Source organism: Pyxicephalus adspersus, chromosome 1 (assembly GCF_032062135.1).
Source record: "Pyxicephalus adspersus chromosome 1, UCB_Pads_2.0, whole genome shotgun sequence".
NCBI lineage: Eukaryota > Metazoa > Chordata > Amphibia > Anura > Pyxicephalidae > Pyxicephalus > Pyxicephalus adspersus.
The window spans coordinates 140,290,375-140,304,428 of NC_092858.1; the positions used below are offsets into that span (position 1 = coordinate 140,290,375).

Consider the following 14,054-nt stretch of genomic DNA (forward strand, 5'->3'; position numbering starts at 1 on the left):
TTTTGCGGCTCCAGACTATTTTTCTTTAGTGGAAGAGGAGGCAAAATGGCTCTTTTGATAGTAAAGGTTGCTGACCCCTGGGCTAGCCTGTTACCTGTCTCAGTTCATTTTTAGAAGTAAACTGTCACAGTATTTATGCATCAATATACAATAATGTTTTATTCCTAATACCATCATATTACCTTGAAATAAAGGCAATAAATGTAGCTGTAGCACTATACATAACACTACTAGTATTCTTATTTTCAGCAGAGCTTCTTTGTAAGAAAGAGGAAGTGTTCATTCAGGAGACTCACCATGAAACCAGTTCATCTTGGTCCAAGAAAGATTTAGGTCTCTGCAAGCCGCATCCAAGAACAGAGAGAAATTTACATTATGAGAGTGCTGGGCAGCAGAACATAAAGAACGGCTTTGGAGAATGTGGTGGAAATCCGTCCAAATGATTTATACCCCAGAAACTTATACTAAAGCAGATGTCAGGTTTTAGATGTATTCACTTTTAGGTTTTAGATGAATATAGAAATCGTAGCTACTTTGTGGCAACAAAGCATTTGCATTGCTAATTATTTTAGCCAAATATAAAAGCTTTTATTTGGTACATACGGTATATATTCACTGAACAATGCTAAAGTTATCCATAAGCCTTACCATTCATCTGCTGGACACAATGCACATGCAACTCGTTCATAAAATGTAGGCTGGGGTGTGGAGGGGAGCCTGCAGGGTCCTACAGAGTGCTCTCTGCATAATTCCGCTAACATGGCTTTGACAGCTCATGTGATCAGGCTGATGGTTTTATTGGACCCTTGACGCAGAACATAATGAAGATTTGTAAAGCACGTCATTTAGCTATCCTTACCTCTCTTTATATATATGGTAAAAGCAGCAGTATGGCTGCCATAAGGCCACACTATTGGACTGAGAGTGAGAATGAATTGGCTGCACATTTAGAAGAGCTAGGAGGATTGTTGAAGTTTCACTCGCCCCTCTGTCATTTTTTTTGTACTGCGTTGAGAAGGTAGGGAAACCTGTCAGAAAAGAGTGTAACAGCTTTTGTTGACTTCTTTTTTGTTAAAGCCAATTGTCTGTTATACGTAGGATTGGTCACCTAAATCAACACCTTCAATACTTTCTGCTCTGGAACAAGAATGCAGATCAGGATTCTGACTGCATTCTAATTTCATTTGCTACATATTAATTCAGGGTCAAGTTTCTCAGATGTTTTATATCAGACAACTAACTTTTTTAACAATGCCATCCATTTTCTTTAAATGCAACATTTTGTGTATTTTGTGTAAAGTTTTGTGTAAGCGATTTCACATTAGCCAAATGTTTCAGAAGGCAGAACTGGGACTCCCTTGTACTGTTTGCTTAGCAGCCTTTTTATAATTTTATGCAGACATTATTATAATTATTATACAGTACTTATATTGTGCTGACATATTATGCAGCGCTTTACAAAGTCCATAGTCCTGTCACTATCACAATCTAATGTTCCTACCTCAGTCTTATGCCTTTAATACAGTCTAAGGTCAATTTTGGGGGGAAGCCAACTATCTTACTGCATGTTTTTGGAATGTGGGAGGAAACCAGAGTACCCAGAGGAAACCCACGCAAACACAGGGAGAACCTACAAACTCCATGCAGATAGTTTCCTTGCCGAGATTCGAACCTGAAAACTAGCACAGCAAAGGCCAGAGTGCTAACCTGAGCCACCATGCTGCCCAATGGCATCCATTTTCTATGAATGCAAATTTTTTTATGTTGCACACAAGAGATTGTGCGTTAATGTTTCAGGAGGCAGAGATGGGACTCCCTTGATGTATATAGTGGTTGCTTCAGAGTCTTTTTTTTCATGCATATAGTGAGAGTATTCATGACCAGTGACTTTTTAGAATGTATTTTTATATGACTACAAAACCCTAGTGTACTGTGTAGTGGTTCATAAGGAGAGGGATATGACAAAACAGGGTTTCTGATTGATTGTCAAATTACAGCATGCACCAGCTGGCATTCAGCTACTGGTATTCAGCCTGACTTTTTACAGCATATATATGGTGTTAAATGCCACTGACATGCATATGTTCTATAATATATATGTAAACATATCCACTAAAACCTCATAAAAGCTTTAACATTTTATTGTCATTTCAAAAGTACATTTCAAAATTTTTAAATATACAGTTTTTATTAACATACACGCCCAATGCTGCTGCCATGAAGGACCCTGGGCAGGGACATTCTGGTATTGGGTGACAGTGTTCTCTCCATGTCACCCACTCACACTCCTGGAATTTCACCCTACCATATTCAAATGTAGATTACAAGTGAACATAGTGAACCACTGTTGTCTTCATTGATGAAAAAAGCCTTTGTAGGAATCCATGCATGTAAACAGACAGTTATTGTAGATCAGTATATTTGAGATATAACAAATTTAAAAAAAATGGGAAAAACACATAGTTTATAGAAAAAAAAAATACAATACTTAATAATAGTTTAGATACACAGTGCTTTAACAAACTACATGCAGAGCCAGGGGGAAGCAGAAGAAGCACCAGCATTGCATTCAGGTTTCCTGTGCTGTAGGAGGAACAGTTGAGCCTGCCCTGCTGTGTGAAATCCTCTAGATTACATAGGGAGAATATTTTTTTGTGTAAGCAGCTGCAATTTCTGTAAACATCAGCTTTTAGCCTGGAAACCAATATTTGCATCAGGAACACTCCTTTCGTCTCTGAATTAAGATAAAGAAGGAGGAGTACACTTTGGTATCCCCCACCATAAGTGCCAGGGGACCTTGTCCCACTAATAACAAAATGTTCAGTTAGTTGTCCTTTACATTACACTGTAAAAATGTAGACAAGATTTGTGTCCTTGGGTGGGAGGGCAACACAAGTATAAATTATATTCCCCTGGTCACATTAGGATTAGGCATGAGGTGTCCATTATTTAAAATTCCTATTGTTCTGAGAGGGACACATTTCAGCACAAAGTACAGTACATAGGCAAAATACACACCACTGTCACACTCTCAGCTACTTTTGGGTTTCTCTGGAAACCCAAAAGTACTTTCTTCCGTTGTATTAACTTTTCAAAATAACAAAGGGAGAAGAAGGCAGGCTCATATCGATTATAGGGAAAAGGGACGTTTGCCCTGGGCTCCCAAGCCAACATGATTTTGGTAATCATACAGACCTGTGCTAATCTTCACATGACAATACAGCAGCACACCACTCGCTGCTGTAAACAAAGCTGGCAGAGGAGTTCTTCCACTAGTTGCTTTCTCTGCCAAGGCCCAACAGGTGGCATCATCTTATGCAAAGCCCACAACCACAAGAGGAAGAAAGCACTGGAAGACCTTCTTTGCTGGCTTGTTGGCTGGGAACCTGGTGGTGTGACTTTTGCCAATTCACCTGCTCCTGGCTAGGTGGGACCCCATTTTATACTGTGTTTAGCATGGAGCTGGGGAAGGGTATAAGAGCTGAGTTGAAAAAGGCTCAGTTTTGCCCTGGCACCCTCACGGGTCCTAATTTAGCCCTGAAAAGAGGGAATTTTGTTTTCACAAAAAAACAAGTCCCTCAAATGAAATACGTAAGGGACCATTATCAGATTGCACGTCTTTGTACACGAAGGAGCAGAGCCTGACCAGGTGTTCTGTTTCCCGATATAGTTCAGTGCTAAATAGATGGCCTTAGTTTGTTCATTTAATAAAGGCAGGGAAAAGTAATCAACATGATAGTAGATCTGCTGCACGTTCCTTGTGCATGATGCATGTATATGTACAGTCTGTGCTGCCAGTGTAGGATTCTTCTATAGAAGTGATTCCCAATCAGCGGTTCAGAAGTACGAAGCTTTCAACTTCCTTTGATGTTGCTCTTGGCAGCCTCCCAGCAGGTGTTTAATTTTAAAGTACATGTTTGCCTGTTCATTTTGGGAGTGCATCTGGATGAAACCATGAGTTAAACCGATTATAATGCAGCATATGTATAAATTCAGGAGGTCCTTGGGATTTGCAGAGACCATTTTAAAATCAAATAAAATTTTACACAGGTACATTTAGGAATACCATATTAAAAGTGTCAGATTTAGTTTACAGCGGCACTACAGGCAGACATAATAAACACAAATTATTGCAGTTCTGTATTTGTTAATAGATCATTAAATGTATTTTCTAGGTCCAAGCAGTTTACATACCTGAATTTAACCTTGCAAAAGTTGCTTGCAATCTACTGTACAGTAAAGTTTAGAGAATCAGATTTAGCACAAGGAGACATTGAGGTGCAATGAGAAGGCGGATAGGAGGCAGCAGAAATATGATGGTTTCAACAATTTACCTCATTCCTTTCTCTTTGCACAGTCCCAGAATGGGTAAGGTGGGGGCCCAAGTATAAAAATGAAAACTGCATCAGAAGTAGCTCACCTTTTCCCCTCTCCCACACACTGCTTGATCTGCCCCAACATCCAACTACCGGAAAGCTCATTTCCAGCAGCATCTCCCTCCAGCAGTGAGGGGGAAGGTGGCTTCATTCCTCTACTGAGCTGTTCCTATAGACCAGCGTTTCTTAGCCAGAAAGTCCAGAGGTTGTTAGGGGTTCCTTGCACCATGAGCAGTTTGGAACTTTTTCGGGTCTTGCACCAATGATCTCTTTTTGGCTATCTGTAGGAATGACATTCGTTCCTCTGGCCATTGCTAGTATTCTAACTACTGACCACACATTACTGTGAGTTATGGATATAATAATTATTGCTTCCCTGAAGACCATGGAGCAGATTTTAACACCTATGCTAGGAAACTGCCCTGGACCTCATGAATCTTGGGAAGAAAACCCTGATCTGCATGTAACACTTTGCTTTATATGCATTCATTATTTTTGTTAGTATCTGTATTGCTCAGTTCTCCAGATCTGTACAGGGACATATTTGTATGGGGATCCCCTGCAATAGGATAAATCCTACGGTGCCAATATTTTTAGGAATGGCATCCTGAGTCACACAGGGCTGGCTTGCAGAACTCAATATATTCTTCAGAATGGCTGTGGGTGCTCTTTGCTGGAATTCTCTATACCTCAGCCTTTGCAGTAAAATGTGCTCCCCGGCCCTCTGATGTTTCCTTCTGCCACTTCAGCACCCCAACTTGCATCCAGTGCCCCCCTCCCCAGGCCCAGTGCTCCCATAAATGATAGTTTATATGGTGTGTGTATATTGGGACAGAACAAGGCCGCGGGCCTAGGGAAGACAGATGTATAAATCCTGACATAGATTGACATTTTTTGTGCAGTATTATTTTCTTTTGCCAAACAGTGATCCAAAAAAACAAAAATACAAGAAATGTGTTTATCTCATAGTAAATTTTTCTAGTGTTCTTTGGTCTGGTGTTTCATTTTCAATTACAAAAGCTAGCATACCTAAACGTCCTTTACATTTGGGCCATTTATAATAAACGCTTGCATTGCAGGCAAAGTCATTCTGCTTGTTCAGTTTGCTGTTGCGGAAGAAATGTAATGTGTTGGACATAAAATGTGACTTGATATATTTTTTAATATAAGAGAATACAGTCGTGTCACACAGACGAGGCAGACACATGGCTTGTCATGTCACACTGGGTTTACTGCTGCTGAAATTAATTCTACCTCTCTTAGGTCTCCCTCTCGGGAGGAGCTGTCACCAATCCGCAGTGCTCTGAAGACTTTGTTCACATTCTGAAGGTATAAAACAAAATGTAGTTTGCATCTTTTGTTATAAAATGAAGGACTTGGGAGCCTGCACGGCTGGGACTGCGACCCCTTATCGAACATTATTCTGCACTCGCTATTTGTTGTTTATTCACTTTCTTACTTCAATCAATGTAACACCCCTCGAGTTCAGCTCTTCCCTGGATAGAAGCTGCAGGCGCAGCAATTGCTGGGCCCCTTCCAAGGAACATTAAAGCCCGTGATCCCATCACACAGACATTACAGAGCTGCTTGCTGTTGGTCTCCACGCGGGAGGTGATTGGTTCTCACAGGAGGGGATGCTGCAGTCGGTGCCAACAGTGGGGGTTTCGTGGGTACTGATTCCCCGTCACCCAGGCAACGGCGAGAGGAGGGAGCAACCGGCTCATATGAGCCCATATTAAACAGAGCTTTTAATTAGTAGCAGACACTGCATGGCTCTGAAAACTCCAAAGGGGAAAATGAGGGTGCCGCCTGACCTCCTGCCCACAGTCCATAAACTGTAAAGCTGTAAGATGTGTTAAAGTAATGGAGTGAGGTTCCCAGGGTCTCTGTAAACCTGAAAGGGTTAATAAGGAATGATCTTCGGTCTAAAGGGCTAGGAAGCTGTTAATGGAGTGATACTTCCAAGTATAAAGGAGCCAATGTAGCATAGGGTTTTCATTTTCTCTCTTCACACCTGCCTGCCAGAGGTGGTGAATGACTTCAGTGCTTGCGATCAGCGCTACTCAGACAGTTGTTGGAGTTCTCACAGCATAGCCCCGGTCTGCACTGTGGTCACTTGCTTTGACTTTGCTTCTCTTCCTGGCATTGGCAATCTGTTATCTTTGCACATACATCCAGGGCTGGAGTCTGTATGAGGTGAGATGACTAAAGTAAAGCAAGAGGAAAAAAAAAGTTACAGCTTTAATTGGTAACCTGTGCTCAACTTTCTGGCATAAAATCATTTCCAGCACCTGTGATACATATAAAGATTGAAACTCCAAGGAATTGTGTCCCAACTGGTTTCTACTGAAATGTCTGGTACATTTATTACCTGGTTTTGGAGGTCTAGCTATAAAAACATAATATTATGACTTTTTTGTAAAGGAAATATCAGTTCTGACAATCACATACAGAGTTGCTGGGTACAACTATGCTTCAAAAGTTTGAAATGTTTGTACAATTATGAAAATGATCTAAATTCCTGTTTTGCAGACAGACGTTACAATAGGTTTTACTACACCACCTGTCACAGCACATTATGTCACTACAGAGGGGCAGGGGATGGCTTTAACTATGATGTTGGAAAGCACCTGGACCAGCACAATCCCCTCCTCTGCCACCAGAAGCTCCATCTCCTCTCTACCTCCAAGCTAATTTGGGTAGATGGGTCATGATGGCCTTTGCAGTGCTAAGGTCACAGGTTCAAATTTCGACCAGGACACAAAGAATTTGTATGTTGTGGGCATGGTCCAGAACATAGAATAATGTTTAGCAGAAGACGCCTTAGTGGGAGCATTTAGACAGGAAGATGATGAAATAAGCTGGGGGAGGTGCAATACACAGTGCTTTAGCAAACTAAATACTTCCAGTTAGAGTTGGATTATTTTTCTTCTTTATTGTTGAGAAGCAGGCTAATAAACATTTAAACATTTTTTTGTGTTGCTATAGGTTGTCTATTTCACCACAAAATTTCATTTACTCAATTTTTGTCCCCTTAAACTGCACTTTTGGCAAATATATCATCCTAATACATAGACCCCATCCTACATATAATATCATACATATAAAATTATATGTGTATTTATTTATATTGTCATGATAAATATTCAAAAAGCCAACGCTTACAGTGAGAAAACCTTGACATTTATGCTGCCTTGGGACCCTTTGTGGTCCCCAAAACATTATAATGACAAAGTAAATGTCTTTGCTTTCTTGGAAAAGAAGGTGATGTGCTGGTGATATACAGTTGTCACGTTGTATGATGATCCCATCTATTCAATCACTTTAGCACCCCCATTAATGAAGTTGCTGTATGCACCGAATGAAGTGCAAGTAATATTTTAAAGGCCAGTTCACCCATAACTGCAATGGCTTTAAACTTCAATGTCAAAAGAAGGGAGCCTATGTAGCAAGAAAGGGTCAGGACATTGCCAAGACTTCTGGTGTAGCCCTCTAATCAAAAAAGTTCTCATATAAGAATAGAGTAGATGACTCAGGATTTAGAAATGAGGTGTTATTAGGCTTGTCCAGCACCATGGAGCAGCTTTTCCATTGTGCTTGCATAGGCTGTTAAAGCCTCCCTATTGTGATGACTCCCTGCTTCTCCCCCACAAGTGTTTGGCCCATATATTTTGAATCCCCTCTGAAAAGTGTGCCCACCTTTCCGCTTGTGAAACGGTCTTGCTTTGTATTATCTTGAATTTTCCTGAAAAGGTCACTATTGATTACCCGAAGAAGCAACATACATTGCAAAAAGTCCCCTTCCCTCCTTTTTTAGACCCCCCCAACTTTTTTCCTCCTTTTGGTAACACTCTAGGGGCATATGTAGCCCTTTACAGAAATTGTATTGTATTGTTGAGGCAATACCATGGAATTATCAATTATGTTAATTGCTGTTGTTAATATCTGCAGTGTAATTTCTGTGTTTTGTTTGTAAATGTAATAAAGATGTTGTTTCTTTTATATTCTTTTTTGATTAGTTGAATCACGATATGCCTTTTTCATAACCCCCATCTTGTTTCTGTATTAAACATCAATAACTCATTTTAAAAGAAGCACTGTAGGTACCTGATTTTGATTTGGCAATAGCTCTTTAGAGAGATAAACTTATTTGTGTGTTGCTTCTCTTTTCACTGACCAATCAGAGTGTGAAAGGACAAGAGCTCTAAGTTTACCTTACTGCAGCAGAATCTTATTAGAAATTCTAAGGAAGGTAAACTACCTCCCACATAAGTATTTCAGTGTTTGCCTGGGGTTAATGTTTAAATGAGCAGAGGAAATAAAGTAGTAATGTTTTGCAGAGACACTTGTTTCATGTAATGTTAGTTTTACCCTATTACAATAATAATGGTCTTCTGATCACGTCATGTCCACAGATACCTTTTACTATGGGAGGTGTTTAGGTATTAGTTATGGAGATGTGTGAGATTTTTATGGCTCAGCTTTAGTCTTTCCTGGGACAATTATGATATTACCTGGTGTCAGAGAGTCTTCTCAGTGCAGACATTCATGCTCTTGTAATACAAGCATTCTTGTCTCTGCAGCAATCTGTTGTCTGGAGTCTACATGTCTGACAACCATCTAAAATCTATTGCTTAATCCAAAATAGACATTGTTAAATGGCTGGTTGGTCTGATGTCTTTGATGGATATGGTCAGGTTTAGAAATGCCATGAATCATTCTATGCAATGTCTTGGCAGACAGAAATCTGTGTATATGATCATCTGCCCAGTTTGGTTCTGATGAACCATGTGGGGATTGGGTACTACTACACAATGGTCACAATTGGTACCTAAGTTACACTATTAAATTCTGCAAACAGGGGATGTCGCTGCTGCAATAAAATATGCTTACCTGGCTGATCACCCCAATTGCCAAAAATCACGAATGCTGGGATAACCCGCACATCCTGACTTCCCCTACAGTTGCTGGGAATAAACAAACTCCTGCAAACCTGAATGGGAGTAACATTATCCCAGCCCAGCTAACCAAGATGACTAAAGATTGCAACAAGGAAAAAAAGATGGCGACACCCTGCAACAAAACTGGGACAGGCGAGAGTACTTAAAAAATTGCTATCAGGCAGGTAAGGTTATTTTATCGCATAAGGAACACGACTTGTCCCTTCTGCAATAAAAGGGGGGGGGGCTGTCTTATTTGATGGCCCTGCCTTATCATCGGGGAAACACGGTATTAATGCAAATAGATTTGCTTCCTGCAGCCTCGGTGCATTTGTCCCTGTGGTTTAGCAGTGCAAAGCAAACTTTTGTGGAGTGCTCATGTTTAATAATTGTTTCAGCTCAATTTGATTCTTATGCCCTGGTCACCATGTGCCAAGAGATCTATTCCTATGCTCTTCTAAAATGACCATAGTGGCAGCAGTTCACAAGAAAAGAAAAACATAAAAAAAACATGCTGCATTACAAATTGAAAGAAGACTGGAGCATTTGGTAATGGGTTAATTCAGAAGGACAACTTTGATGTCAGGACATGGCTTCTAAATCTGTGACCTTTGCGCACATCCAGTCTCTGCAGGCTCTGCAATCTCCGCTTTGTAGCATAATGAATGAGCGTAGGAAACAAGTCTAACTCCCAACTGCCATTTAGGAAGTAGCTAAGGATAAAAAAAAAGTGCTGCCGACTGTAAGTTTATTATGCTTCCTAAACGATTCCACATTGTACTCCACCAGTTACACAACGGTAGGGAAAGTGTACAATTACTGCCACCAGCCTTGTGCCTGGATTACAAAGATTGCAGCATCGCCGCACATAGAATATCTAACTGTCAAGTAGAAACTGCAACATAAATAAATAACCCTCTAAGAACAGCAGTGTACATGCCACATGAACTGTAGGTAATTTCACTGTACACTAAATAATGATTTTTATATTTTTACAGATAAAAGAACAGACATGGCTGAGAGACAAAGGCAGAGAAATACTGTCTGCAGGGTTGCAGCTTTATTGATTTCTCTATATACTAATCATACAAGGTGTGCCATTTCCATGGCTCCTAAGAAACAGATAAAGGAAGTGTGCTAGATGGATTTATTTGGTGAAGCAAAGAGCAGTGTGGAGAGTGCAGTGACTCAATGTAACCAATCAGCAATCTTCTTTTATTGCTAGGACTCTGTAGTGGCACTTAGTCATTACTGTCTGCGCTACTTGATAAGCAACTAACAGTGACAAAAATAGGATTTTTGCACTCAAAATGAAACTATTTTCTCTGAGTCCATTGAGGGACATTGTCCTCCACTGAATAAGAGGGAGCTTTACTGTACAGATAAGAAAGGGCTTCCTACACAACTATTCAATTTCCTCACTTTTATTTAAATACATTTTCGGAAACCATGGTGTACCCAACATTGGATGCCGGTAGATTGAACTAATTCCTGGCCTTGTTTTCAATGTGGTTCCAACTCAAAATAACAAGCAGAAAGCCAAAAAAAGGAGTCTCTTCTCTCCATTATAATCTATATAATGCACAGTGACTGTACAAGCCCTCAATGAGAAGCCATGATAGTGGCAACAGCAGGTAGGGAATTCACGTTCTAGTACCTGAAATACCTGTGCTTTGTGAACTCCTGGCAATCATCTATTCATCTGCAATACATACACAGCCTAACAATTTTTCATGAAATGTGTGGAATTCTTTTCAGCAAGTCTTGTGATCCTGGTACCACTACCAAAAAATATAAGAATGTCCATGATATAAAGCGCAGTTAGCCAGTTCAGCTTGGTCAAGGAATCACTTATAACCTGCTGATTGAATGATAAAGGAGCAGCAGTACAATAATGAGGTCAGCTTCTTTTAAGCATGTTCCTAGTGTTATGACAGATAGCCCTGTGTAAATTAACAGATGCCTAATTGGCCAGATGCCTAGTTGTAATTAAAATAAATGTAATGATTTGTTTTTAGATGTGGCTCCCTCTGCCATGAAAACGTTAGTCAACCTTCCATCTGACCACTAACAGCTGCACACTTCCAGTTCTTTGACCATTGCCACTGACAGCCACAGGTCCTACACTAATGATCAGTAACCAGTCACCTTGGTTTTCCATGATATGATCACCAAAAACCTGTCAATTGCAATACAGTGTATGAAACAATTGCACGTGGATAGTTTTCAGACCACGCTGTCACCAACAGCTGCTGATCTAACACTAATAGACAGGAACCAGTCACTTTGGTTTATAATGATATGATCACTATGATCAATGCAAAATCATTTAATAGCCAAATTAGTAATAGCGTTACTGGCAAGTATTTTGATTTATACTGACTCTGCACCTATACTTCAGTCACCTCCAGCCATAAAAAGGTTATAGAACACAGCTGGACTAAAAAGTCTTTTTTAATATCAACCACTTGTAGTTGATCAGCTTGGAAAAGAGGTTAGGATCAAATAGCTGAAGAGCGTTCCTAAGGCTTACAACATAGATCCCATGTGTGCCTAAAAAAGGACTGCCATATTTAGGACAGGAGAAGGAAATAGAGGAAGGGAGGAACTAGCAAGGTTGGAGTTCAGCTTTAAAAATATTACCAACACTCCTTATACTTATGTCCATGGCAGAGTTTGGAAATAATTGGCTTGATTTATTAAAGCTCTCCAGGGCTGGAGGGGATACACTTTCAACGAAGCTGGATAATCCAGCAAATATGGAATGGATCTGGTCCAGTATGCAAAACATTTTTTAGCAAATAGCAAATGACTTTGAAGAAATTAATTCCAGGTTTGCTGGATCACTCAGCTTCACTGATAAAAGTGTATGCTTTCCAGCCTTGGAGAGCTTTAATAAATCAGACCAAATGAGAGAAACTTGTTTGTACTATTTTCTCTCCCTTTGATAAACTCCAGTATGTCAGTGCAACAAATTTTTTAACTTAACCTAGGGTGCACCCACATACCTGCCAATTCCAGAGGGTGTGTCATTGACAGCCTGGGCTCAGGAAAAATAAGTGAATGATGCTAGCTGCTATTCAACCCCAAAAAGGAGGAATAAGTGAGATCAGGGCTAGAGTGAAATGCATCACCCTGGCTTCCTCCTTAGAACTGTGCTGTACTGGTAGCTGTATTTATCAAGCTACAATATCATATTAAATCAGATTTCCAGGGGGTGCGGCGGTGGCAGCCTGGGCTCACAGGGATATAAGTAAATTATGCTTTCTGCTATTCAGCCCACAGAAAGAAGAATAAATGAGGTCAGAGTAGAAAGGACAAAAAAAACGTGAGCAGGTCAAAAAAGGACAGGATGAAGATGTTTAAGTTGGCGAGGGAGCGAGGGTAGGTGAGTTTAGTTCCACTTTAAGCCATCCAATAATACTGTTTAAGAGGCTACTTTGGCATGCTTTAGGTGCACTTTAATGTCCCCTAAATGCTGCTACATCATGATCACCCAGGGCTTGGTTGTCTTTCTTACAGTTATTACCTTTAGTTTTCAGCAGCCTATTAGAATTTGCGCCTGGAAGCCTCAATTGCATGCTGGAAATTAGGAGTACAATTGTACATTACGGTTTGGGAAAAAATGCTAAAGCAAAACCCATCCACTGTGCTGGCTTCCAATTGTGTTTCTCCCCCAGGTACAGTATTGTCCCCCTATAAGCATGTTGTCTTTATAAAGGTATTCTGTGCAATGAACAAAAAATGCAATATGTTTTCTTTTTTTCAGATGCCATGTAAGACAGAAAATTGTATAATACTGAACAATGAAATATTCCGACACTCCCAAAATAGTAAGCGAGGTATGAAAAATCCAGGCCTGCAGGAAACTCCTATTTACACCACTACTAAGGAAGACACAGAACAACGTCTCAAAAGCACCATCTACTCCATGGCTATTAATGCTTGTTTCCCTGCAGTTCTCCTAAAATATTTCCATGTCAGTCTTATATAAATGCATATATAAATAAATAACCATCCCTAATAGTGTACTAGTTCAATTACTGGTAAATAAAGTACAAGTGTTGAGAGAAACCAATTTAAAAAGCTGCTTAAAGACCTTTAAATGGCCAAACAACTGTGATAAGGGGATGATCAATTAGCAGCATTACTAGCTCCAAGCGGCAGCACACGCTAAATCTCCTCCATCATACACTGACCTCTACCCTTTCTATGTTTGGCCTCCTGCTGGCTCAAGGTTTCCAACATCCATTAAGAAAGCCCTCTCCGCTTTCTGTGTAAAGAAGGTGTAGGTTACTTGGATTCCATTTCTCTTTAAACAGAGCATCCATGTATCATAATGAGCCACAATTCCAAAACACAATCACAGTATGTGTTTGTGTGGCCGACTGCAACAGCCAATGAGGATTATTAGCTCTGATATTAACACCATGCATGTTACGCTCCATGTGGATCCATTAAATAAAACTTCCCCGAGGTGCACTTGAATTGCAATGATACATCAGCCCAAAGGCAGTAATGAAACCTCTCACCACTAGGTGGTGCAGTTGGTGCACTGAAAATCAGGGGGAATATTTCCAGAGAAATGTTAGAATATTTTTTGTGTTCAAAAGCAAAAGAGATATTTTGACTCCATAAAAACAGACAAGCAACCTTAAACAATAAAGTGAGTACTAGCTGCTTGTATAAAGCTGTGATAAGAGGCAGATGCTGAAGAAGAACATTAAACAAAATATTA

General features: G+C 40.1%; 1 protein-coding gene and 1 long non-coding RNA gene across 3 annotated transcripts in view; one reads left to right on the top strand and one right to left on the bottom strand.

Moving 5' to 3' along the window:
• The window catches only part of LOC140342871 (uncharacterized), a 22,765-nt gene extending 9,425 nt beyond the window's left edge, over positions 1-13,340 (top strand). Inside the window, exon 3 of the long non-coding RNA XR_011923187.1 lies at positions 13,086-13,340. This is a non-coding gene — a long non-coding RNA (uncharacterized lncRNA). The remainder of the gene's footprint in view (positions 1-13,085) is intronic.
• The window catches only part of DPH1 (diphthamide biosynthesis 1), a 149,536-nt gene continuing 140,811 nt past the window's right edge, over positions 5,330-14,054 (bottom strand). For both annotated transcript variants that reach the window (XM_072429230.1, XM_072429236.1), the window contains exon 12: positions 5,330-6,581. In XM_072429230.1, the coding sequence (XP_072285331.1) occupies positions 6,489-6,581 (93 nt within the window). In that variant the 3' untranslated portion in view covers positions 5,330-6,488. The remainder of the gene's footprint in view (positions 6,582-14,054) is intronic.